Below are 26,848 nucleotides of genomic sequence, written 5' to 3'. Positions count from 1 at the left end.
AGGCTGACACTCTATCCACTGAGCCAAACTGGTTTCGGCTCAATCATTTTTAAAAAAATGCTATTTAAACTCTTCAACATTTCTTAATGACAAATGAACACAGAATGCAGATTTTCCCTAAAGCAATAGTGATTTAGAGCTTCCTTTCTGAAATATTAACACTCCATAGCCAATTTATAATCCCAGTCTAATGTAAAAGTGACAATTTAGACAACCATCAAATCATTTTTTTCCCCTGTCACTGAAGAGTCTGGTTGCAAAGAAGAATGTATTTGAAGAAAATTCTTTCCAACTCTAATAAAAGTAACTTAGCGTATTAGAAACCGTCTGCCGTTCAGGAAATGGTAGATATATTACTCCTGTTTGAAATTAAATAAAATTCGCATTCTAAGTAAACCATTTTTAAAAATGGTTTTGCCATTTAAAATGGTAGAAATCATTAAAAAAAAAAAAAAAAAAAGAATAGCATAGTGAGATGGCTTCCTTAAACCATAAACATTTTAACATGAGAATGCTGGGCTAACTCACCAGTGTGCAACAACTGTCTTTTCTACTACATTCTAGAAGGTGGTAAAAATTGCAAGTAATTTGTCATGAGAGAAGACGAGGGCTAGCTAGGAAAGACGATATTTGAGCTCTTAACCAAAAGGAAGAGGCTAATATAGATATGACAGACTTGGAGACAAACTAGAAAGATAGGAACTAGTAAATCACACCCCTTGGACACAGTGATTTTCCATATAACCGTAATCTCAGATGACACCTTCCTCAACAGCTACCAAAAGCAGACAGAGGCAGATGGAAGAGCCTGTGGTTGCTGGGGAGGGGGGTGATGGTGGCCTGGGCACCAGCCATCCTTCTGACCCTGCAGCCAAAAGCACAACATGATGAAACATGGAAATGGGGAATCCATCCAGCAGACTCTAACCGCTGAGGCACCAGAAGCCTGTGTTTTGAGATGGAGCTCCCAGTATAGCAGCATTTTGATCTGGAACTTGATGGTTCTACTCAGTCAAACCTGTATGTTTTGTTCATTATCTCCCAGGAAATTCTAGCAACCAGGCCTGCGGGTGACATCTAATACACATAAGTCTTCAGGAGAAAAGCCAGACAACCTTGCAAAAGGAAAACTATCTCGGGCTGGATCAGTTCACCTTTCGGTAACTCACTTTCGCCCAGAGTCCACTCTGACATTTGAGAGTTGAGCAAGCTTTCCCCTCAGACGATCAGAGAACTCCACAGGCAGACATTCACTATTTCTCTCAAGAGAGAAGCAGTCCTCTTAACCCCCACATGAAAAAAATCTATTTTAAGCCAACATATTTGACAGTCTTACATGTGCTTATTTAAAAAAAAAAAATCCACACCAGTGTTTACTAGTTTTGTAGAAATTAGATAAAATAAACTGAATTAGTATATGTAGAGAATATGTGTAGAGAATACCTTCTCAGATGATGATAAAAGTCAAATGACTCCTTGCTTACAAAGCCTGAGCCTCATTTTTAGTCAATGGCAGGATTAAATTTCATTTGATAATAAAAACATTTATGAGATGCATATCATGATTATACATTTGGGGTTCACAGGAGGGTCTGGAAGAGGTATTTGAACACCATGTTCATAGCAGCACCATAACAGCCAAGAGGTATGGAAGCAACACAAATGTGCCCACTGCTAAATAAATGCATAAATAACATGTGGTATATATACATACAATGGAATACTGCTTAGCCTTAAAAGGAAGGAAAGCTGGCTGCATGCTACAACATGGATGAATCTTGAAGATGGTATGCAAAAATGAAAGAATTAAGTCACAAAAAGACAAAAAATTGCATGATTCCACTTACATGAAGTATCTAAAGTAGTCAATTAATAAAAACCGCAAGTAGAATGGTGGTTACCAGAGGTTGGGGGAGGGGAAATGGGGATTGGTTGTTCAGGGGTATTAGTTTCAGTTTTGCAAGATGCGAACCTTCTGGAGATTGGTTGTACAAGGATGTGAACAGACTTACTACTGAACTGGGTGCTTAAAAATGGTAACGATCGTAAATTTTATTTTGTGTATCTACCATAATTAAAAAATGTTTTCATCCCCCAAACTTTCTAACCTCCACATGTACTAGAGGCTCCTGTAAATCAGGGGCCAGCTAACTCTCTTCTGTCATGGGGCAGAAAGCAAACATTGCCCTGTGGACCACAGCCGTCTCTGACACAACTCCTGGGCCGTGCCAGGGTGTGATGAAAGCAGCCACAGACACAAGTGAATGAATGAGTATGGTTGTGTTCCAATAAAAAACGATTTGCAAAACCAGGCGGCTGGCCTGTGGGTCATGGGTTCCCGAGCCTTGCGAAAGTATCAGTATCTAAATAACAGAGATGCCCTGATCAGTTTGTAAACACTCCCCAAGAATGATGAGTGAAACATTCTTCTCTTCCAGGGTCTAATATTAGCGCAACAGCAACAAGACCAGGCTGACCCAGCGAGACCAGAACTCGCCCGAAGTGGGAGGAAACCACTGCCCTGACAAAAGGCCTGTGAGCCCGCCTCCACGTTTCTACAGAGGAGCTTGGCGGTTTTAGAGCTTACTGATTTAGAGAAAGAATAATAAAAACGGGACAGCTGGAGGAGAGCGGGGTGAGCATACCTGTATCTCCTTTAGTGCATGAGAACATTGCAACAGACTTGCAGACCCGGCCGAGCTGTCACGGATGCGGCAGGCAGGCCTGGGAACACAGCACAGAGCCATCCTAACGTGGAGCTCATGGGCCTTCCTCCTCCCTATTTCCCACAAGAGCCGCAGCCAGCCAGCCAGCCATCGGCCCTGCGAGTTATCTGTTTCATGCATGCTACTCCAAATGGTCTTGGCTTAACCCTGAAACTAATTTTTGCTCTTCACCAAGTTCAGCAGAGGAAATCAATAAAGACACACCAAGCCCCAAAGACCTCATCTCAGGAAATTCAGACAGCAAAGCAAGGGTATAATTATTCGTTCCCTTCCCAATGGTGCCACGTGAAAATGGCATGTTTTTCCTATGGCCTTTGGGTAGTATAAAGAGACAGCAACCCAAGGGTGGGGTGTAGCGGCTAGATTCAATCTTCTTGGGCACCACAAAAGAAGCGGGCACCCTAGTTAAATAACCAAAATAAAACAAACAGTAGGCACACACCAAAGCCCAGCAAATGGAAATGGAGAGTTACGAAACAGCACAAAGAGGGTTAGCTTTACAAAAGGAACTTTCACCTCCCCAAAGAACTCCGTCCAGCGCGCAGAATTTTAGAACCAGAAGAGACAGGAGCGATCACCATGGGGCAAGCCTCCCACCCCTTTTATGAATTAAGCAAAGCCCGGAGAGAGTCAGGATGCTGCTTAGACAGACAGTGTTGGTCCATTGCATGGACCCGAAGCTGAAATGCTCCTCTCTCACTCGACACAATCTGTTAGGGCGGGGGTGGGGGTCTCAGCCCGGCGCTGGGCACGGAACCAAAGCAGGACACTGGTTTAAGCAAGAAAGCCAGAAGGCCCAGGCAAACGTGAGGCCTTTCTCACCGACCGGGGAGATGGCTGAGTGGGGACACTCCTGCGTGATTACTTGGCATCTCCAGCTCTCCTGGGACCTGCCCTCAATTGCTACAAGAGCCCGACCTCTGACAAAGACCAATGATTTCAGCCGTAATTAATGATATTGTCAAATTAATTAACCCGTCTTTGTCCACAGGAAAAAAACAAAACTCTCTCCTGTCAATACTGCCGTTTGCTAGTCCTTGACCAAGCTCTGTAGACCTGACATGGGGACACCCCTGACTGATGTCCCTAATAAGGCCTCACCCACTAAGCCACCACCATTTGTTACTAAGCCTTCTCCCAGGGACATACCCTCTGATAATATGGCTTTGGTGAATTCTCAGCGCTCAAAAATCCAACACTGTTTTAAATAGAAGCCTGAGAATCCGGGGCGGCATTCCCACTTTCTGCCTGGTAGGCCCCCTCCTGCGTTATGGTGATGAAACATTAGACAAATGCTGCAGGGTTTCATCTAACCATTTAATAAATGGCCCTCATTAAAACGCCAGTCTTCTTGCCCTTGTCTGTAAGGACTCCGACTCATGCCAATGCCCACGTATACATTTCCATGTTATCTCTTCCAGAGGGCTCGAAACTATTTTCTTACACCTAGCGCAGCTTTTATTCCATTTAGAAGAATCACCCTCCACCCGGTTTCTGACTTTCAAGAAAAACAAGGCACTTAATTGACCACAGGAGGACTCTCTCAAGGGCATCGGGCTGCAAAAGCTCTCCTGTGAGCTCACAACGCGGGCTGATGTAATCGGCTACAAGAAGCCGGCTTCTATTTTTAAGTGATACCCCTTTACTCTGGCTTCAAAGGGCACATATATCACGCGTTGTAACTGCCCATAAAATGCCTCCTGGTGCAGCCTCCTGTCCATTTCCCTCCTGGGGTGAGTCACGCTGTCAGGAGGGGCTTCCCACCACACACAGGCCCCGCCCCGCCCACTGGGATCCATCTACATTTCCTATTATTGGGTCTTGAGGAGAAGAGATGCATATGGCCACTCTCCAGGTGTCTTGTTCATCGCGGTACTTTTGAGAAGGGACAGATGACTGGCAGGGCCCTTCTCGCGGGGTTGGGATCAAGCTTTCCCACCTCTTTGTATTTCCATCCCCAAATACAGGCCCTTACGAAATGCTCACTAATGCTGCTGCTGCCCAGTGCTCTGTCATCTGGCCCAGGAGCTTCACAGGGTCCATGAGGGGAACAGATGATTTACTTCACTGGCTTTTAAGTTTTTCATTCATCATTTCGTCCACCCTTACTGTGTGTTCTTGAAAACATTTCTTAGCATTTGGTTGGAGGGGAAAGTACACTGGATCTTGTTATTTGTTTATTTATACTTATTTTGCTCCTATCCAAAAAGAATTAAGAGCTTTGTGATTCAAGTGATGCTGTGGCAGAGTCTGGGAAAGGTCAGAGCAGTGTATTCCTTAGGCTACTGCCCTCTTCATTCCACAGCACCCCATGGCTCATACAAAAACTTCCTAGCAGCACTCCCAAGCCCAATGCTTGGTCCTTCCAATCCTCCACATTAAACTCTGTGTGTGCAAGCCCTGGGCAGTGGGGCTCAGTAGGTTGAAGTGTTGTCCCTGTACACCAAAGGGTGGCGGGTTCCATTCCCAATCAGGGCACATACCCAGGTTGTGGGTTTGATCCCTGGTCCAGGCCCATATGAGAGATAGCCAATCGATGTTTCTCTCTCATACTAAGGTTTCTCTCTCTCTCTCCCTCTCTCTCTCTCCCTCTCTCTAAGATCAATTTTTAAAAAAATCTGAGCTATGGAGAATACTGGTCTAATCATGCCCCTCCCCATTTCAAACCCTTCCATGCCCTCTCAGCCTTCTGGGAGATGTCCCTCCTGGTTCAGTTCTGCTGACCTCAGGGGCCCCCTGGTTGGGCACCACCATGCCCACATCCACAGTACCTTTTGTGCTCTGGTCCCCAGAAGTGCTTTCACCTAAAAGTGTTTTTCTAAGTTGCTTCCTCAGCCCTGAATTCTGCTCTGCTGTCCCTTCTCCCTCCACCTGGCTCCTTCCCACTCATCCTTCACATCTTGGTCGGATGGATCTTGCTGCAGGCATCCCTGCGTGGGTGGGGCATGTGCTAGCTCTTGCTCTACTCCCTAAGTGACTACACGTGACAGGAAGGCAGTTATCATATCTGTTTATTCACTACCATATCCCACACACAGCCCAACATGCAGTGGGACTTCAGCATCATTGGTTGGATGAATGAATGAATGAATGAATGTATACTAAAGACTACAGTCAGGGGATCCCATTTGTGAGGTATGAATTAGAATTCTGTCTCCTTGGAAAGTGTGAACTCAAAGAACAGAATTTATAGCGAAATACTACTTTGGTTGAAGAGTCCTCTGTTGAAACGTGATGGTGGCAGGAGAGGATGCTGGGAGACTAACATTCTCCACCCCACAACAAACCTCAGAAGCCACCTGCAGCCTGGCCTCTCACCCTGAGGAGACACTTTCCAAGAGATCACTGGAGAGCTGTTTAGAATGAAATCTTAACTGGGACAGGCCACAAGAGTTTGCTCAAAGTGAAATTTCATGCTGTGAACTCCAAGCAAAGAGCCAATTCCACGATTCAAATTCATTCCAAAGAGGGCAGCAACCCACACATGAATAATGCCGCTTCTTACCTGCAAAACCGCACACGTCCATTTCAAAAACATCTAAGGTCAGCTGCCTGTGTCGGGAATGCTGGGGAGGTTTGAGAAAACGTGCTTCTGGCACTTCAAATGCAATGGCTGGAATCTGGCGTCGCTACGGGTACTAACTTGGGTCTGGTGCTGGACTGGCCCCAGGTGATGGTAGTAAAGAGAAGCAGGCCAATCCCTGTCCCCATGGAAAGCCCCACCTCGTCAAATATATACTCACATCTGACTTCTAAAAAAAATTTCCCCCCTAAATTCTAAGTACAACATGTTCCGCTATTAAATTAAATCCAGGACACATAAGACTGGGGTAAGGCATCACTTCAGCTCCTTCTTTATGGCAAAGAATTTTTTTCAACCATAGTTCCCAAAATCAACAGACTGATCACACTGAACAGTGGGTAATATTTCAACATTCAAACCAAATGACGAAGGGCTTGGTTTCTATTTCATCCCTCCACAGCTAGTAACCAGCCTCCAAAACAAAACCAAATAAACACAATTCCACATGAACTTTTCCGGCCTTCCAGAGTAATCATCCGTTTACTTTTATTATCTGGCACATAGAAGGTGCTCAATAAATGTTCGTTGAATGAATAAATCACAGGGGAGGAATTACTATGAAAACGCCCTTTTCAACATTATGTAGGTTCTTCAACTTCCCTTTATTTTTCTCTTAGGGAAAAAATTATGCATAATTTTCTAGGATTCTGACTTTCATTTCCCTGTCTGACCCTAGGCTAGTCATTTGAAATAGGTACTGTTTTCTCCACCCATTAAGTGAAATCTGTGTTTGGGTTATTATGAGATTTAAAGGATAGTAGATATAAAGCCACTGGCACCACACCATGCAGATAATGTTGACGTTCCCCCCGTCCCCTTTTCTTTTTTTAACCTCTCTGTTCCATCTCCCATCCTCTGCCAACCCCAAAATAAAGTGTCAAAGACAAACTAAATTACATGCCTGATAAGAACGTCAGGAAATTTCAAAGGTAGCCTGGGCTTTCCAACATCTAGTAGCCATAAACTCTAGACAAGTTTTATTTACTATTTTGGGACCTTGGATTTTCTCCTTTATAGAATGAGTGGGTTTCACTAACTCATTTTTAAAGAACTTTTCAGTTCTGATTTTCCATGAGTTCAGAAGCCTGCCTTACCAAGAAGTTAGACGCTGCTAACACATTAAGGTCATCTGTGCTCAGAAATAAAATGGACTCTGATTTCCTTCACAGAATGGGATTCTACAGAACAAACCAGAATTAGATTTAACTTTTGAAAGAATGTGTCTGAATCTAATACAGAGGTCAAGAATTGGTGACCTGATTCTTAAGCCACAGAAGATCCCTCCTACCCTGCATACCTCTCCGCTTCCCCATCCAATACATCCTACACCTAACCTCCTTCCTACTGGTGGGGCTTTTCATTCACAGCTCTGCAATGATGTGCTTAAAAAGAAATCTAGGGATTGTCAAGCAGTATCACTGACTCATTTGAAATGAGTACTAGGACAGTCAATACAGTATTATGTCAAACCTAGCATTTGCTTTATTTCTTCATTCACACCCAGAAATATATAAGTCCACCAAACAAAGAATCCAAGACTATGTACACAACAACAAAAACCCAAGGCTGCATTTTCATAAATACTCAGTGCATGACTGCCACCTAGTGGTGGATGTATCCTTGTTGGAACTAATCACCAAAGCAGCTAAACTGCTATATATTTTCCTCAGACAAATTTCTGAAGGGATCACAGATGAAGTCAATGCCACATATTTTAATCCTACAACTAAACCCTACTGCTGCTGAACCAATTCACAAAACAAAGAAGCATCATTATTCTATTAATTTTAATATCCATTATTAATTAAAAGGGGTTTCCACAATAGTCTGTTCTCACCTTTCAGTTTCATTTGATCTAATCATTTTTTAAGTTATGCATGAAAAGGCATTTAAAAATGACAGCCTTACCCAAAGTGCACATTATATGAAAATCTGACTTCAATTAGAACCAGTAATAAGTCCCAGCAGTTTCCAGCTGTCTCTTCACTTGTATCCTTAGAGAATTACATATCACATTAATTGGTATTCTGTCACATAAAAAGACACCAGTGATGATTAATTGCATCCTTGGTGCTTTTGAATTCTGTCTTCTTCACTAGAGGGATTCAAATCACACCTCATTACCTTCCAGCAGGTACCCTTTTTGGTAACCCTCATAAAATCTCCTACCTTCCTGAACTTCTCCATTTGCTTGTAGAGGTCTGGATCAAGCTCCTGTGACACATCCTTCATCCATAATAATGCCCCTCTGTATTCAGTCCGGCACTGCTCCATGCGGTTCACCGTCAGCCAAGTGTCTGAGATGGCCCGATGCCGAAAAGTCTCCACTTCTTGGTGAAATCGACACAAAGGATTCCGCAAGGCCAACCTAGACAGAGGATAAAGCCACAATCTGGAAACTAAGCAGGCTAGAGATCTGAATTCTTGACAAATTACCGATCTTAAATATATGAGCCTAGCACAGTACATGAGCCTTGGACATGGCTGTAGAAATGTTTGAATTATAATTAAAATGTAGGTGAATGGATAAGTCAACCAGAGATGATTAGCCATGTACTCATCTCTTAGATTACCGTTACTTAACTGTTCTATTTAAAAAAAAAAAAAAAAAAAAAAAAAAAAAAACCCACAAAAACAACAGCAAACAACTAAATATTTTCATCAGTATTGTTGGGGGTAGCCTCATGCCTGGACAAAGAACACTTGGAAACTGGAACCCATCCTGTGCTAATGGAGAAAGGCCAAGGAATAAACCATTTCTCCTGTCTACTCTTGGTCCCTCCCTGCCTGCTGCTCCTCTGAAACTTGGCCCTGTGAGGAGGAATGGGACTGTGTGTGATTAGGGTCTCCATGGCTAGGCCATTCTGAATTACACCCCAAGGCCTGGCATCTGCTGCTTGTTCCAATAGTCAGAGAATGAAGCACAGACAGAAGCATTTTCAACTGGTCTACGAGGGGGGAGAAGTGCATGTACTGAGGGCTTCTTGTGTCAGGCAGGCCCTTTTGGCAGATTCTATGATTTGGTTCTTACGAAAAAACTTAAGGATACTACACTAGAAATGAATGTATATTATACAATGAAGTGTGTGTAAAATAATTATAATATTGACTATAACATACCATCACTTATTAGGCAAAAAAAAAAAAAAATAGTGCTTGATGCATATTAAACTTTGGATAAAATATTTATTTGCGGGGAGAAAATACTGTCCCAAATAGTAATGTCACTCTTTTAAATGATGTATCTTTTAAATGTAGTAGATGAATCACACTCTTTTAAAAAGTCATCTGCATGAAGTTTCAGGGCAAAGGTTCAAAAAAATAAAAACAAGATGAATATTTACATTTAAATTTAAATGCAAACTTATCTAGGTGGAGGGAACAACGGTGTCAGTGAGCTGAAGTCAGGTCTCGGCTGTTCCATCGATGTCTACAGTGCCTTACATGTGTATAGCACTCTAAGATTATGGATACAGCAATAAACTTTAAGAAAAAAAATCCCTTTCACTGTTTCCTTTAGCTCTCCTTTTGCTTATGAAGCACTGCTTTTACATATTCAGCACTTTTTAAAAAACAGCTTGCTCACATCATCCTACCTAGGTGTTGCGAGCTGTTTTCAAAGACATATTGTTGTGCCATAAAGTAAGCCTGTGCTTTATCAGCACTGGGTTAAATTTAATACTCACCATTCATCAAAGTGAGTGAGCAGTTGTAGCAATGACTACCCAGTAAGTCAGTAAAACAAATGCTGGTATGAATGTTTATAAAATGGAAGCCCTCTATTGAAAGTGAGAAAGAGTTGCCCTGGCTGGTTTGGCTCAATGGAGATAGTATCAGCCTGCGGACTGAAGGGTCCTGAGTTCAGTTCCAATCAAGAGCACATGTCCAGGTTGTGGGTTCCATCCCCAGTTGGAGGTGTGCAGGAGGCAGCTGATCAATGGATTCTTTCATAATTGATATTTCTATCTCTCTCCCTCTCTCCCTTCCTCTCTGAAATCAATCAAAAATATTTTTAAGAAAAGGAGAAAGACTCCTCAGTTGGCCCCCTAAAGATCCTTTTATTCCTGGACTCTTCTTATCTCTTTCCTTGGATTTTGCCACTTTTCCTAAACTGGCTGAAAAAGTCTTGTGAATCAAATATTCACCCTCGATTTCTTGGGATGTTGGCAAGTTGGACCCAAACTTTTGAAGATGTAATGACACGATGACAGAGATTAAGATCTTGAAGAAGAGAAAAGGGCAAATAAAAAATCTCATTTTCCCCTGTAACCTACTTCCTATAACATCTTTTCAGTTGGTGTATAAACCTCTTCACTGTGGTACCAGGGACTGAGTCCAGATCAAGGGAAAACTCAATCACTGGGACCATTCCACCTGGTCTCATTAGGTCCAGGCTTTCATTCATAGCGGGAACAATTAATAAAGGGCCCAAAGACCAACTCCAAAGGCATTTATACTTGAGCAGGAAAAGGTGGGAAGAACCCTGCCCAAAGAATGCACAGGAGGGCTCAGGTGAAATGTAAATGGCACGCCTAGACAATGGAAAACTATGCTATGGATGCGTGTTTTTAATGTATATATATGGACATAAACAGTGGTTAGTGTTATTTGATCAGAAAAATCAATTTGCTAAATCATCAGTATGCAATACTATACAAACATTGTATGGTATGTTGCTGTTTATATTGAAAACAAATTCGGGCACATCCCAAATTATGTCCATTCAAGGACTGAGACTTCAACTTCATGAGAGTCTCATGTAATTCTCCGACTTCTCCATGTTCAGGAGGACTGGTTTGGATGCCTTGAGCAGCTGAGTGCCATGAAACCAGAGCCCTCTACAGACCGCTTTCCAAACTGCAAAGTTGTCCAAAATACATTCACTTATGGATACAGGCAGACTGCTAGTTTATAGTAGTGATGCTTTCACGTATCATATGTATTGTTTTTGTTGATTTCTTTTACTGCTTTTATCTGTATCTGCAGGTTTGATTACATAAACTTGAGGTACCAAATGTGTGCTGTGTGAGATAATTCAGTATACAGGTATAAAAGGGTATCACTGAATAGCCATATTATAAAATAACCATGTAGCAATGGTAGTTTTTGTAGTAATGTGCCCAGGGACTCCATTTTGTTTCTCATAAATGGATGTTCTCTTTGGCATTCAGGTCTATATATTGTAAAAATTTTCCCACTGAAATTAGTAATAATTATATGATTAACTTATGAGAATTCATGAAAGATTTTTCAAGAATCAATTAGCCTTGTCGTGCTGGGGAAAGTGTATGATAGAAAAGCATCAAGAGGTTCAAAATGGGTCGTCTCTCTTAAAATTGGACTTTTTTTTTAATTCTGTTCTTTTGGTTTTTCTCTGTTTTAAAATGTTTCTATAATGAGTAAGTATTATTTTAATAAGAAAGAACAGTTATAATAAGATTAAAAGGTTCCATTTAAGATGATAAGGAAACACTTTCCTTGGAAAACTGGGGTAGAGAATTAAAAAAAAAAATGGTTTCATTTCATTAGGAAAGATGGCACTGCCCACAAGGTCAGGACCCAAATGTCATTAAGAAGAACCAGAATGCCCAGGAGCAGGACCACTGAAAACCTGACCTAGTTGGTCTCTTTCCTACCCGCCTTCCTTGGTTTGCATAGGAGCACTGGTGTGAACAGGCCTGCTCCTAGCCCACAGAGAGAGAAAGCAGTGAGAAGACATTAACAGGAGAAAATGTTGGACAGTCTGAGTAAGTGACATTTTTATAGCCTGAATATTTTTGGAAACTACCTCTAAGCCTTATTCAGGCATAATCATGCCTAATAGGAGTGAGTGACATTTTTGGAGGCTTGTCAATTACTAGGGAAGGAGGAGGAGAGGAATGTCAATTTCTTAGACACAAAGTGCAACTGTCTGCAGGGTTCCGGCTTGTTCCACACAAACCCTAAAAAGGAGTCATGGGTGTGTTAAAAAAAAAAAAAAAAAAAGTTGCCGAGACGGGTTTGGCTCAATGGATAGAGCGTCGGCTTGGGAACTGAAGGGTCCCGGGTTCGATTCCGGTCAAGGGCATGTACCTTGGTTTCGGGCACATCCCCAGTAGGGGGTGTGCAAGAGGCAGCTGATGGATGACTCTCTCTCTCATCGATGTTTCTAACTCTCTATCTCTCTCCATTCCTCTCTGTACAAAATCAATAAAATATTTTTTTTTTAAAAGTCACTGACCTAGCACAATTTCCTCTGCACCAGAGCTTCTCAAACCTGAACGTCCCTGGAAGTCAACCAGGGATCTCACCGAAATGCAGATCTGGACTCAGCAGTTCTGCGGTGGGGCCTAGATCCTGCATTTCCAACACCCTCCCAGGTGGAACTGCTGATAGTCCTGGCGACGGCCTGAGCAGACTGGTTCAGGGCGCCTTGAATAATACTGATCTGAGTTAATTGGTCCACGGAGAGCAGAGACGGAACCCTTCCACCTGGTCTCATTAGGCTCCTGCTTTGATCAGCTGCTGGAAGAGGACCAGATTGAGTGCTAGGAGCAATGCCCAAGGTCAAATATGAGCCTAGGACAGCCCTCAGTGACTGACATATAAAATGCCCCCTATAGGCCAGAAGAGATATGAAAAAGAATTTTAAAAACCCCCAATTAATAGGGAGTGGAAAAGACATATCTGTTATCTTCATCAGAGAATAAATACAGACTAACCACTGGGAACAGAATAGCCTGTCAGTTTCAGCAGGAGCCTCCTAAAGAACATTGGGGAATCCCCCTTTGTGATTCTCAGCAGATCCCCCAACAGAGCCCCGAGGAAGGCCACACACCTTTGCTGGGAAGAAAAGCAGAGGGCCTTTCCCGTCGCTTGCATCATTTTTCCTGCTCTGGTTTTATCTTGGAAGCCCTGGGATCGGAGAAATTTTCCCAGTTCGTTTTCTTCTTGAGACAAGACTGGTGAGGAAAAGACCAAAAGGAGTCATGAACAATGAGCATTTTTACTACAGAGCGAAGGACAGAGACAAATCCCAAGGTCCTCTCTCCTCTAGCGTCCAAGATGAGGTGAAATGAAACCCAAGTGATGGCTTACAAGGTAAGCTCCCCGGCCCCTCCATTTAACTTTTGTGCTGTTCTTCCATTTACAAAAAACAGGGATCAAATTCACTTGAGTACATCTGTCAGTGCATTTGGTGCCCTGTAATCAGAACCAGAAAATGACCTCTGTACTGAAAAGCGAGCCGATAATGTGCTGTTTGGAGCTGAAATGAAAAAGTTAGGTTTGTCAAGGATGACTGTGGGAATCTTCGGTGGCTGCCTACAATGAAGGGTCAGTTTCCTTCTGCTTTTCTCTCCTGGGGACTTTTTGATCTGTGCTTTCTGAGTTAGCAATTCAAATACTTGATCTGTGACCCAGGTTTTCGGTTGCTGGTGGGGATGAGGAGCGAGGGTGGGTGGGTTGATGACTTGGTGAATTTTTAAATGCAGAGCTAGAATCAAAACATGACCCAACGATGCCTAATCTTGGTCTTATTTTTCTTTTCAGTTGGTGTATAACTGACATACATTATATTAGTTTCAGATATACAACATAATGATCCAATATTTATGTTGGTCCTTATATTTAAAGGTAACCGAGATGACACTCTTGGTGAGCTAGTGACTGGCACAAGCTTTCTAGAGATTGATCTGGCAGTAAATATAAATGTCTCTTTTTGACACTGCACTTCTGTTGCGAGTACATCCTAAGGAAGTAGTAAAATGGGCACAAAGATGTATATGCAAAGACAATCACGGCATCCTGAGTTATAATAGCAGAGCACTCTTTTTCCCTATAGTGGGAATGATTGAATCAAACACAGTGCACCCAACCCAGTGGCCAGTGGGCTGTCATGCAGCCCTTGGTCCCAAATACATACTCACCAACAGCTGAGCAAGGAGTGACACTGAGCTCCTTGGAGAGCATTGTGCCCAAACACAGCATTTGCTATGGGCATCCTCTGACCACGACCACTCTTATTTCACATTTCTGGATTAATGCTTTTACACATCACATGTCTCTAAAACTCCCTTTTAAGTACTACTAGGATTCCGGTCCGTATTGATGAACCATCCTGATTTCTTTGAGAATGCCTCCGTTTCTGACACCACCTCTCTAAGAATGGCTACAGAATGTTAGCCCAGAACCACAAATCCAAAGGTGAAGGTCAAATGCTCTATTCTCTCTTATTAATTTGTATCTGTGGTTTGCTGGAGGCATTCCAGAGGAGGAAGAGGCTTTTAGAATCCATTCTTCCTGAGAGATGAATGACTACCTCCTTCCTCTTCTATCTCTCAAATTCAAGTTCATGGTCAAAGTCCAGCTCAATGGCTACATCCTCCGTGCAGTGGTTGATTCCTATTTCTCTATGTCAGCAATGGCCCATCAGCATCTGGTATCAGAGTGTTTGTAGGTGTCTATTTCCCAAGAAAATCTAAGATTTCTCAGGACAGGAACCTCATGAAAACTATGGCTATCCCGGGAAAATGCTTTAATTGGGGAAACTGGATTATCTATAATTTCCCCCCTTGTTCTCCCTGTACACTTTGTTTCACTTTAAATGCTATCTGATATTTATGCTGTGGTTCTATGTAGCTTTTATAAATTCCTATAAATACATTTAATTAAAAAAAATACATTTATTATTATTCCTTCTTCTCTTCACTCAGTTCCACAATGCATTTTTCCCTGTGGAGAGGCATTTCACGTTTGTGTTCATAATAGCGTGAGGCTACTGTCACCTTTACCTTGAAGCCTCAAGTCACATACAAACGAACACACTTAGCTTACGGCTAAGAAGAAACCAATCCACGGAACCTGGATGATTACATGGTTGGTGAAATGCACTCTTTCCTAAATAAACCTAAGTATGTAGGCAGGAGCATTTGAAAAATCATTTTTTGTTACTTGGTACACTTGAGGATTGACCTCGGGGTGGCAAGCAGCCTTCATTTTGAGAGCTAGACTCTAATTGGCAATGCTGCTCAGAGGGCAGTGGGAAGAGTTTGAGACGCATCAGGCTCCCGGTTGGATTACTTTGTGATGGCCATCATTTTCCGAGAAGAGATGTTCATTCCTTAATGCTAATTTTAACAATTCAAATGAACTGCAGTTAGTTTATAGACATTTTCAATTCTTCTAAGGTAAGAAATAACTCAAAAGTTTATACTACATCCTCATTTTCCTAGGGTTTAAAAATTCAGAGACAAATAAAAACCTATTTATATTTAATTGCTAATTAGATTTTCAGATGTGCCCTAAAAAGGCAACCAAAGAACTATAAAAGCAATTAGCTTGGCAGCATGAATTCATGCAGCACAGGGTGAATTAATTTATGGATGATCTCAGAGAAATGAGCAAGACACACGTGGTACCTGCTCAGAGGAAGCTTACATTCAAGCAGCATGAGATAGAAAATAAAAAATAAAATAAAAATACAGAATGGCAAACTCAGTACCAGAGAGAGTAAGAGAGATTTGTGGCTGCTTTGGACTGGTAGTAAGACTGTATCTCTGAGCAGGTGACCATGAAGTTTCCTCTGAATGACAAGAAGGGGCCACTCTTGAGAGAATTAGGGCAGGGACACTCCCCAGAGAGGAAACAGTAACTGAAAAAGGCCTCAGGTCACCTGGTGGATAAGGACAACAGTGGCTAGAGCGGCGAGTAGGGCCGATCATGTAGGAATTTATAAGCCAGGGTATAGACGTTTGGATCTTATTGTAAGCACTACGGGTGGCTTTTCCGCAGAGAAGCAATGTGTTCCAGTGTACATTTTTTTAGTTTTAATTTTTAAATAATTTTAGGCTTATGGAAAAACTGTCGGTGGAATACAGAGTTCCTCTATACCCTTTGCCAGCATCCGCTTGTGGCCCAATGATCACAAGTAGGAAATGGACCACTGGTGAAATACTAGGGACCAAACCACAACTTTATTGGAGTTTCACTAGTTTTCCCATGAATGTCACATTTCTGTTCTGGGATCTGATCCAGGCTCCCCCACAACACTGAGCTGTGGTCTCCCCAGCCTCCTTCCATCTGGAGTAGTTCTCTGTCTTTCTTCTCTTTCACGACCCTGATGCCCTTTAAGAGTACTTGTCAGGCATTCTATAGGATTTACATCAATGTGGGCTTGTCTGACTTCTCATGATAAGAATGGGGTTATGGATTTTGGGGAAAGAAACCACACAGGTGGAGCGCGTGGTACGTGTGCATAGTATGATATCAACATACATTCTACTGGTTATGTTCACCTAGATCCCTTTTGTGGATGCTGTCAACTGGATTTCTCTACTGTAAAATTATTATTTTATTATTTTTTCCCTTTGTAATTATTTTTAAAAAAATATATTTTATTGATTTTTCACAGAGAGGAAGAGAGAGAAATAGAGTCAGAAACATTGATGAGAGAGAATCATCAACCAGCTGCCTCTTGCACACCCCCTACTGGGGATGTGCCCGCAACCAAGGTACATGCCCTTGACCGGAATCGAACCTGGGACCCTTCAGTCCTCAGGCCGACGCTCTATCCACTGAGCCAAACCAGTTTTGGCTCCCTTTGTAATTATTAAAATTCTTAGGGGTTGTGTGTGGGGGGAGGGGAGGGGGAAATACATGAGACTATGCAAATATCCAGTTTCTCCTCAAACTTGCACTCACGGATTATAACATCTTTCAGTGCAGCCTAATGGCCCTGATTTTCACTGTGGTGTTTGCCGAGGATTTTGTGGCTCCCTCATTCTTCCCATATTTGTTAATTGGAGTTATTTTATGAGGAGGAGCTGAAACTCCTCGTTGTTTGTTTATTTCCATATAGATTTTATGGACATTTATTTTACTTTACAGGTTATAATCTTACGCAGTCCATTTATTTTGTTGCTCAGATTGTCCCAGCTTTGACCATAGAGGGCTCGGGAGCTGCTATTGCTCTGTGATTGCAGTGGAGACAGTGGGCTGGAGGAGGCAGGAGTGGAGGCAGGGAAACCAGGTAGGAAGCTGATGCAGCAAACAGAGAGAGTGATGGTGTGTGTGGGCTGACCTGAGACAGAAGCAGTGAAGATGCAGAAAGGAGAACCTGAAGGGTGTTCAGGTGGCCAATGGACCTGTAACTGAGCCCGACGGAATGTGGGACGCGGTGGAGATGTGTGTCCTGTGTGCCTTGTTTTCCTCACTGCCCAAGACTACGGAGTCACAGCCCTGGAGAAATCTCCGCTCCAACTTAGTAAACAGCAGCACTGATAATTGACAGGATTCTACCTCTGAGTCCTAGACTTTGTACTATCCCCAAACTTTCTTAATTGGAGGTTACTAATGAAGGAAAATGACCAATTGTTAATTAGTGACTTGGAAGGTGTTTGACAACAGTTAAAAACGGAAAAACAACCTAACTAGTCCCATATAGAAATTTTACAACTAAATCACCTAACAAATTGAAATATAAAAACATACTAAGGTACAACTTGCTATTTAGCATTTCAGAGATAACATGGTTGTTAATAATGTAAAGATGGGATGACCATAGGAAAGTCTTGTTCCCTAATAACCCAACATCCAATAAAACAATGTTGGCCACGAAGCCCCGTCAATGAATTATTTGTATGTTCCTTCTCCCTCCATTTGGTCATTTCAAAAACAACAAGATTAGAAATAAGAAAGCCGAGGCAATTTAAAACATCCAAACTTTAAAAATAGAAAACTATAAACACTGACAAAACTTTTTTATAATTAGAAAAAGAAATGGCATATACTTAATTATGGGAGGCCCGATATAAAATTCTCCTATGATGGTACATGCATTGAAAGGTAAACAGCTTACGTAAAAGATGTCTGATAAAATTACTAAAGGCCCCCTGCCCACCACATAGAGAGCAAAGACAAACACTCCTAACCAGCAGTTTCTTTGTCTTACTTCCTAAGCACATGCAATGACACAGGAAGGCAAAATATTCCATTTTTCACTAATAGATCAATATTCGTACTTATGGTATACTTACAGCATATTCTCTTTTGATAGAGTACAATAGCTTTAGACAAGTCCAAACAGGTTCTCTGAATTGAGTGAAACAGCTGCAATAAAAATACAAACAAAATGCTAAATAAAACAGAGAGCAGTAAAATTAAAAAAAAAAAAAATAATGACACTCAAGATAACCTAGTGTTTGATTTGCCCACTAAAAACAAGATCAGGTGACCAAGTGTGCCTGGTGTCATGTGGCGGACTATACAGAAACTGTGATCAAAGCCTTCCGGTATGCTATCGTCCGTATTTATTGGAAGTCATCATCTCCACAATCTAAATTAAGATCTTCAGGAAGACGATTTCCTCCAGACAATTGAAATAATAGCTGAAAAACAGAAGTCCTAAGTGAAGGGCCCAATTAGATGGCTTGGTAAACCAGAGACCCAATATTCATTCGTAATCTAATGTACTTCTTTTGCCACTTGCGGTCTTTTTAAAAAATGGAGAATCTGTCAAATAAGCATCGTATTTAAAACATGAAATTAGCTTAGTCGGTGATCCTAATGTCCTCTGTGGCATGCTCAAGCAACTCTATCAAAAGCAAAGAGAAGTCAGTCAGCTGAGTCGTATGTCTGGTTAGAAGACATCTGGTAACCCGGAGTTTACCTAGCAGCCCCATCACTCTCTATTTCCCTAAATGATTTCATAAAATACGGAGAGGAAACCGAATGCTATGCTACAGCCATCACTGAGGAAGTGAAGGGAAAAGCAGGTGGGCTGTGCTTTTAACTCATGGTGGACCTGGTCTTTGCTTCAGAAATGGAGACAGCTCAGGAGAAGATGGAAGAGATACTTCACACTTTCACCAGCACCCTGGAGGCCAGGCCTGAGACGGATGAGAAAGCCTGGTGGACAGCAGGCAGGCTTTCCTGCCCTCCCTCTGAGCTTACTGCCCTGGCGATGCAGCAATTATGTCCTAGGATTAGAAAACCCTTCCCTATCTTAGTCAAAACGGATGACCTGCTTCATAATAATACAACCACATTAATAAAAACGGAGGCATATGTATGTACTTAAAAGATTAAAACTATTCCCAGGGATGCTTACTATCTTAAAACTTGGACATAAAGAGTATAAATTTTACTAAATCTCATTTCCTTAGAAGGCATCCTCTACCTGTGTAGAAAAGAAAGACAATAACAACCTTTTACCTTCAAACAAGAGAGAAAAACAGCAGTCTTTAATTCTGTGCCTTCACAAATGCTTTATATCAGTATGCTGGGTCACCGACCAGCAGCACATATCAACTCTCAAATGTGGGAGCGAGAAAATTCAAAAAGTATGTTTGGTACCTGATCTGTTGTCACTGTTCACACTGTAAAAACTGCAGTATAAATGAAATGCGATAAAATGCACGCCTCTGCAGGGTTAGATCTGTGAGCCTGACAACTGTACACGCTCTAGTAGCCATATCCAACAAAAGAGGAGAAACATTTCCACCATCTGCAGTGGCACCCGCCAAAAGGCTTCTCTCAGGTTAGTGTTGCTTGTTCTTGTACTTAGAGCTATTTTTAAAAAAAATATATTTTATTGATTTTGTACAGAGAGGAAGGGAGAGAGATAGAAACATCGATGAGAGAGAGTCATCGATCAGCTGCCCCCTGCACCCCCCCCCCCCCCACTGGGGATATGCCCGCAACCAAGGTGCATGCCCTTGACGGGAATCGAACCCAGGTCCTTTCAGTCCCCAAGCTGACACTCTATCCATTGAGCCAAACCGGTTTTGGCCTTAGAGGTATTTTTGAGAAGATGATTTTATTAACAAGCAATTTTGACAAATATTTGAACTTAGTGCAACATTTCTACATTAACTTCCCAATAGATGGAAATGCAATCTGACCATGATTTTAGCTTGGCACACAGCTTTCTGTTTTTTAGGCCTGCCCTTTATGGATAACAGGGTAGGACCACATCAACATGGTTTGCACATTGTTTTTATATGTTTTATTGATGGTTGATGGAATCCAGTCTCTCTATAAACATCAACATCAGTATTAACAATTCTGCAACAGAAACCTCTAACATGTGTCAAATTATTAGTCATAGCTAAGTACTTTGGACAGTCTAAGCCTGGGACAGCAGCTATTTTGATAAGTATAGTTGGTTGTGTAAAAATGCCCCTGCAAGAGTCTAAATATAAATATCAAATTGTTGTGCTGTGTTTAATGTATGAAGAATTAACACAGTAAATTACGTTTTGAATGATGCTTATATTTACTAGGGTGTTAAGTAGAGGAACATAAAGCTATCATATGTGAAAAGCATTAGCAACTTATAATTATTTCAACTGTATTCAGAATACTAAAATCAGGATACCTCCTGGTGGTACCTTTCTCCATTGATGCAATCTCCATTAGAACATCCCTATCAAATCCAGCTTCTACTTTGAACAATTCCAATGACAGAGGAAGGTTGGGAACTAACATTAATTGAGTTTGGCATGTACATTTGTTCTGTCAATGGTCCCTGAATGAGTACTGTGTGACTGGCGGAAGGTTCAGTGGAGACTAAGGCGACATGGAGTTTGACCTCCTAGTGGAGGAACGACAGGCAAACCAATCAACCCTTGAGATAATTTCATGAGAGATGAGTACTATGCACAGCGGCCCTGGGTCTGGTTCTGCCCTTAGATGCACAGTGAATTATCCCTCTTCCACAGGACAGACCTTCCTATACAGTTGACAACTAACCTGTCTCCCCTTAGACCTCTCTCTGTTCTAATACAACCATAGCTTCCACCATCCTGGCCACCTTCATGGAAAGCTTTCTGAAATCTTGAGCTCTTTGTGTTACTCCAATTAAATGATGAGCTCATTAACTTAGCTTACATATTAAATCCGGAGATCACTTTGAAGTCTTTCAGGTCATGTAACATATTTTTCCACTCAGTGGCCTATCGTTCACAGAAGTAAACTTCTTAAATTTTAATATAAACTCCTGGCAGAATGTCTAAGAAGACAGGGAGTTAGTGGGCTTTCTACCAGTTATATTGGTATTCCAGGATCAACCAGATATGAATTCAGCATACTGTATTATTAACTAGTCTAACTAAATATCTGCTTTGTGAATTCACTCTAGAATTTTCCAGGGTAGGACACCAAGCCTACTAGACTCTACTTTATCGAACCAGTTGTGCATCCTTTTTTTTGAAAAAAAAAAATTATTATAGAGAAAGAGGAAGGAAGAGAGAGAGAAGGAGTGGGAGAGGGAGAAACATCAATTGGTTGCCTCCCATATGCACCAACCAGGGATCGAACCCTCAACCCTTCAGTGCACAGGACAATGCTCCAACCAACTAAGCCACCCTGGCCAGGGCCCTTTTTTCCTTTATTTTTCTTTTTTAAAATATATTTTATTGATTTTTTTACAGAGAGGAAGGGAGAGGGATAGAGAGTTAGAAACATTGATGAGAGAGAAACATTGATCCGCTGCCTCCTGCACATCCCCCACCAAGGATGTGCCCGCAACCCAGGTACATGCCCTTGACCGGAATCAAACCTGACACCCTTCAGTCTGCAGGCTGATTCTCTTTCCACTGAGCCAAACCAGTTTTGGCTCTTTTTTAAAATGTAAATATTTGTCAGACCCTAGTGTTGATGTCACTAGGGGTTCTTTAATTGCATTAATGTTTTTCAACAAACATTTACTGAGAATTTACCACAACCCATGCATTCTAACGAAGTGTAAAAAAACCTACAAATTAACAGAGGCATATGGATAGTTACACGAGAATTTACAGGTGTATGTTTGTTTGCTTAAATAGGCTGGGATTGGATTGATCCCAGATTTTCCTCACGAACTAGTTGTTTGCAATAGATCTCCAAATGTAAGCACACCTATGCTTACCCAGGTGAGTCACTCTAGGACCCTGACCAAAGCAGGGCGGCTGCGCTGCTCACCTCCAGCTTGGCATCCAGGTCTGCGTCAGAGGCCACCACGTGCTCATCCTCCTTCTTCCCTGTGGCTTTGATAAAGGCCTGCTTCGTCTCCCAGTACTTCTGCTGCATCTTATTCACCACGGACTTGTCCTGAGCATACCGATCCTGCAAGTCCCAGGGGTAACTGCTAAAAACATTGGAAGAGCTATTTTACTCATGACTTTCATAACCACTGAGATAGTTTTGTGTGAAAAAACTCACCTAAATATTAAAATTATAAACTTATAACATTCATAAGCATATAAATATTTCCTTTATGGTTATTACATCAAAAGCTTAAAAGTTAGAGAAGAAATAAAACAACCTTTGCAGGAAATTTTAGAAACTGAACCTCCATTACTGGGTGTGGAAATCAGCAGGCAGACGCGCCCCTGGTAGAAGTGGAGAAAGTGAGCCAAGCCAGGAAGGGTGACGGGCTCAAGTCCATCGTGAGTCAGAGATAAAGCTGGACACCAAGGTTCTCTCCACTCCAGCATAATGGCCAGCAGTGAAGTGATGGCAGGAAAACAGAGATAAGGGGCTGAAAAATAGCGTGCTTGCCATCTGTCACAGAGATGCCTAAAGTAGTCAAACTTAGACTCAGAGAGTAGAATGGTGGCTACCAGGGGCTGGATGGGGTGGAGGCGGGGTGGGATGGGAAATTGCTAGTCAGCGGTCATAAAGTTTTAATTATGTTAGACGAATAAATTCTAGAGATGCAACTTTGGGCCCAGAGTTAACAACACTGCATTGTACACTTTAAAATATTATTAAGATGGTATATCTCTTACCAAAGTTAAATAAAATTTAAGAACATTAAAAAAATATTATAGCCTAAACCTGTTTGGCTCAGTGGATAGAGCATCGGTCTGTGGACTGAAAAGTCCCGGGTTCGATTCTGGTCAAGGGCATGTACATTGGTTGCGGGCACATCCCCGGTGGGGGGTGTGCCGGAGGCAGCTGGTTGGTGTTTCTCTCATCGACGTTTCTAGCTCTCTATTCTTCTCCCTTCCTCTCTGTGGAAAATCAATAAAATATATTTTTTTAAAAAATTACAGATTTCTGATGTTAAAACCGTCGTTTATTAAATATAAATGCTTAAAATACATTGCATTCTTCTGGGAAAATATAGTGAAGATCAAATTTAAAAATTAGAAAAAAAAATTGAGAAAATAATGTAATTCTGTAAAAGTGGTCAGAGCATCTCAAATATTGACAGGAAGTGTGCCATGGGGGCTGCATCCCTCCCCATGTTGTCTACACCCTCCCCCTGTCTGGAGGTCCTGCTCCAGAGGCTCACATAGGACCTCCGGGTCGCTCCTATGCAGACATGTATCATGTTTTACCCCATGCTACTACCACTCAAAATATGCCAGGCCTGTGTCCCAAAACATGAGTTGCACATATCAAAATACCTGAATCTCAAAACCTGATGGCTTATAATCTCTTTCCAGATAACATTTACAATTTTCAATTCACAGGAGTATTCTTAAAACATCTTAAGGGATTTCAGATGACTTTCTCAGCAAAGGTTATCTTTAGAGAGAGAAGTAGGAATGGAGGGACTTTCATGGTTTCTGCACTATTTAGAAGTTTTATTATGAGCTTACATAATAGGAAATGGGATAAAAATATCTGTAATGTTTATGTAAAAGGCAGTCTTTCTATAGAGTATGTATGTTAATAGACTGAAAGGATATAACCCACCCCCAAAACTATGGTTATTTCAGGGGAATGGAATTTTCAAGAATGGAGAATTGGGTGGACTTTATTGTGTCTCTTCCCCCTCCAACACCTCCCCCCCCAAAAAAAGGTCATGGATTAACAGTAAAAAGACTTCCATTTTGGAAAAAAAAAAAAAAAAGTGGGGGAGGCCTTTAGAGATCTAGTGAAAATGCCTCACTCCATCCCCGGTCATTTTTTTTTTTTTAATATTTTATTGATTTTCCACAGAAAGGAAGGAAAAGGGATAGAGTCAGAAACATCGATGAGAGAGAAACACCCACCAGCCACCTCCTGCACACCCCCTACTGGGGATGTGCCCGCAACCAAGGCACATGCCCCTGACTGGAACCAAACCTTGAACCCTTGAGTCCGCAGGCCGACGCTCTATCCACTGAGCCAAACCGGTCTCGGCATCCCCGGTCATTTAATAAATGAGAAAACTTCAGTTTTAAAAGGTTAAGAATCTTATCTGAAGACTCACAGGATTAAAATCCAGGCCCCTGAATCCCAGCCCAGTGATCATTCCAATAGTCTCTGCAGCCCTTGTATTCCAGCAGCAAGCAGAGAAGTGGCTGAGTAAGTGGGAGAAAGCCTTTGGGGAAGGGCTCACTTCTTGGGGCTCTAGGTCTCTGTTATACCAGTGATTACCTACTTCCCCGAGCCCAGAGCCCACTGCCTTGGTGTGACAGCCATCAGGAGGGTCACGGGATGGAACCTTCCCCTTGTCTTAATGAGGTAGATGGAACAGTTTTTAAAAATATGACAGCTCTTACTTAGAAAGCTGTCAAATAAGGATACTTGGGAAAACTAAATCCCTTAGCCATTTATTAATCACCCTTTAAAACCCATTACATTTTAAGAGATGCAAAAAGTTGACATTTTATATTAAAGAGAAATTAGACCTGATTACTTCTCTACTAAGAGAGGAGGGATTAGAAAGTTCATTTACTGTTGTAATTAATTGTTCATTTGATCAATAAAAAATATGCACCACATTTTTCATGATACAAATGTAAGGTGGTAAAACAAGACAAAGATCTGCTTGTCTAGTGGGCCAAGGATTCAGAAACACTGCTTGAAACGGATCTGGAATTTTTAAGATGTTACCCATGCTGTTTAGATGTGCTATAGGCACATAAGTGTTGTTGCTAACATTGCCATATGATTACCATGCCTATTTTATTAATCATCATTAATTCCAACAGTGGTTGGCTTTTGAATGTTCATGAAGGTTGAAGTCATGAGTATAAATTAATGAGTCTGAGTTCCTATTCATTCAATTTTATAGCTTGCCTACATAAAATTCCCTTATAACCCTAATATTAGAAGTTATAAATAAGATAATGATCAAATAAATATACTAACTTTTTAAATTTAAGAAACGGTGGTAAAAAAAAAAAAAAGGCAACATTATATATATAATTATATATAAATTTCTTAGAGAATACTCATTAGGTAAAAACTTATAATATTTTTGGCTACTTAGTTTCCATATTACATTTAATATGGATGTTGAACTTGACTATACCCAACATTGGAATAGGGTCTAACAGGTTATTGTGGCTAATGTGACTACTGATTTTTCTATTCAGTAGACATTTATTGAGCATATACTATGTGCTTTCCTCTTTCACTAGCCTCTCCCAATTCAAAAAAGGCAACAAATTACTTACCATTTGTGTCCTGACATGTTTCCTTCTTCTTTTTCTACTGTTGATGATTTGGGGAGAAGGGGCAGGGAAAAAGCATGAGAGGATAAGTTATATTATAACCTGAAATAAAACAAATATATTTAACAGTTACACACTATATTATAAATGTTAAACTGACACATAAAATTCCAATCTAAATCACGTCTAGCTGTATTTGAGGGGCCCAACATTACTTGCAATAATACTGTACACAGTTGTCAAGCATAGTTTTTCTGCGTAACAAAGAATAAATATCTCAACGGAAGTTTAACAAGTGAACAAGCAGGTTGAAAGACAAAGGAAGGTTGTAGAAGACTACAAAAAGTGAGATCATAACACACAAAGCAATATACTGTAACCAATTAAAGCATAGAAATATTATATAGTGAAGGTATAAAGAACTGCTTAGGAATAATGAACACTACATTCCAGATAACAGTTACCACTGCAGTGGGGCGTGCAGGCTATTATGCAAGAGGTACATGCAGGGACTTCAACTGAACCCGTCGTGTTCTCTGTTAAGTTAGGTGGCAAGTACTGCATCTTTGTGCCTCTTTAGAGATTTGAAATATTTCATAATCAGTATTTAAAACACCTGAACCAGCCCATTGCAAAAACAAAAAACAAACATAAGAAAGGGTAAAAAGGAGAAAAATGTATTTATTTCTGTTTTTACCAGCCTGATATTGTGTTTTCACCTTATTCATAAATAAAGAAGTCACTTGATGCCTTTGCCCCTCACTCCATTGACCCCCACCTCAGGGAGCTAGCCAGCCAAAAGAGAGGGCAGAGCCAGCCAACCCAGCCACACTTACCTACCAGTTACTGGAAAGAGTGGTGAACTCACTACCTAAGGGAGGGCACCTCTGGCCAGACACGGATTGCTGGCTGCCAGATTGAATGCTCAGTGTATGAATGCTTCTGGCTATGCCAACATAATCAATGCAATCCTTTCCCCTTTGCCTTAGAAAGGGTCCTGACAACTAGGACCCCTAAAATGATTAAAGTTTGCCAGGCTTTAAAAAAAATGTGTTAATGGAACTAAATTGAGTGTTGAAATTCCAGGCTTCAGGTGAGAGGCAGGAGGACATGGTAACTGGATGCTGCTGGAATGACAGCATCCTGTAATCAGCATCTCTCTTCCTCCTGGAGAGCATCCAGGTTTG

At 41.4% G+C, this 26,848-nt stretch overlaps 1 protein-coding gene across 11 annotated transcripts in view; it reads right to left on the bottom strand.

The window, feature by feature from the left end:
• ICA1 (islet cell autoantigen 1) overlaps positions 1-26,848 on the bottom strand; it is a 112,940-nt gene that overhangs the window by 67,735 nt on the left and 18,357 nt on the right. For 5 of the 11 annotated variants that reach the window (XM_045578394.1, XM_045578399.1, XM_045578391.1 and 2 more), the window contains exons 2-6: positions 25,665-25,701; positions 22,249-22,414; positions 18,324-18,396; positions 13,127-13,250; positions 8,479-8,677 (exon numbers count right to left, since the gene is read on the bottom strand). In XM_045578394.1, the coding sequence (XP_045434350.1) occupies positions 8,479-8,677; positions 13,127-13,250; positions 18,324-18,396; positions 22,249-22,414; positions 25,665-25,681 (579 nt within the window). In that variant the 5' untranslated portion in view covers positions 25,682-25,701. Of the gene's footprint in view, positions 1-8,478; positions 8,678-13,126; positions 13,251-18,323; positions 18,397-22,248; positions 22,415-25,664; positions 25,764-26,848 lie in introns of all 11 variants that reach the window. The other 6 variants (XM_045578398.1, XM_045578397.1, XM_045578393.1 and 3 more) reach the window with 4 other exon arrangements.

This window comes from Pipistrellus kuhlii, unplaced genomic scaffold (genome assembly GCF_014108245.1).
Source record: "Pipistrellus kuhlii isolate mPipKuh1 unplaced genomic scaffold, mPipKuh1.p scaffold_m20_p_10, whole genome shotgun sequence".
Taxonomy (NCBI): domain Eukaryota; kingdom Metazoa; phylum Chordata; class Mammalia; order Chiroptera; family Vespertilionidae; genus Pipistrellus; species Pipistrellus kuhlii.
Note: the sequence above shows the minus strand (reverse complement) of the source record. Positions and strands in the feature narration are given on the sequence as shown.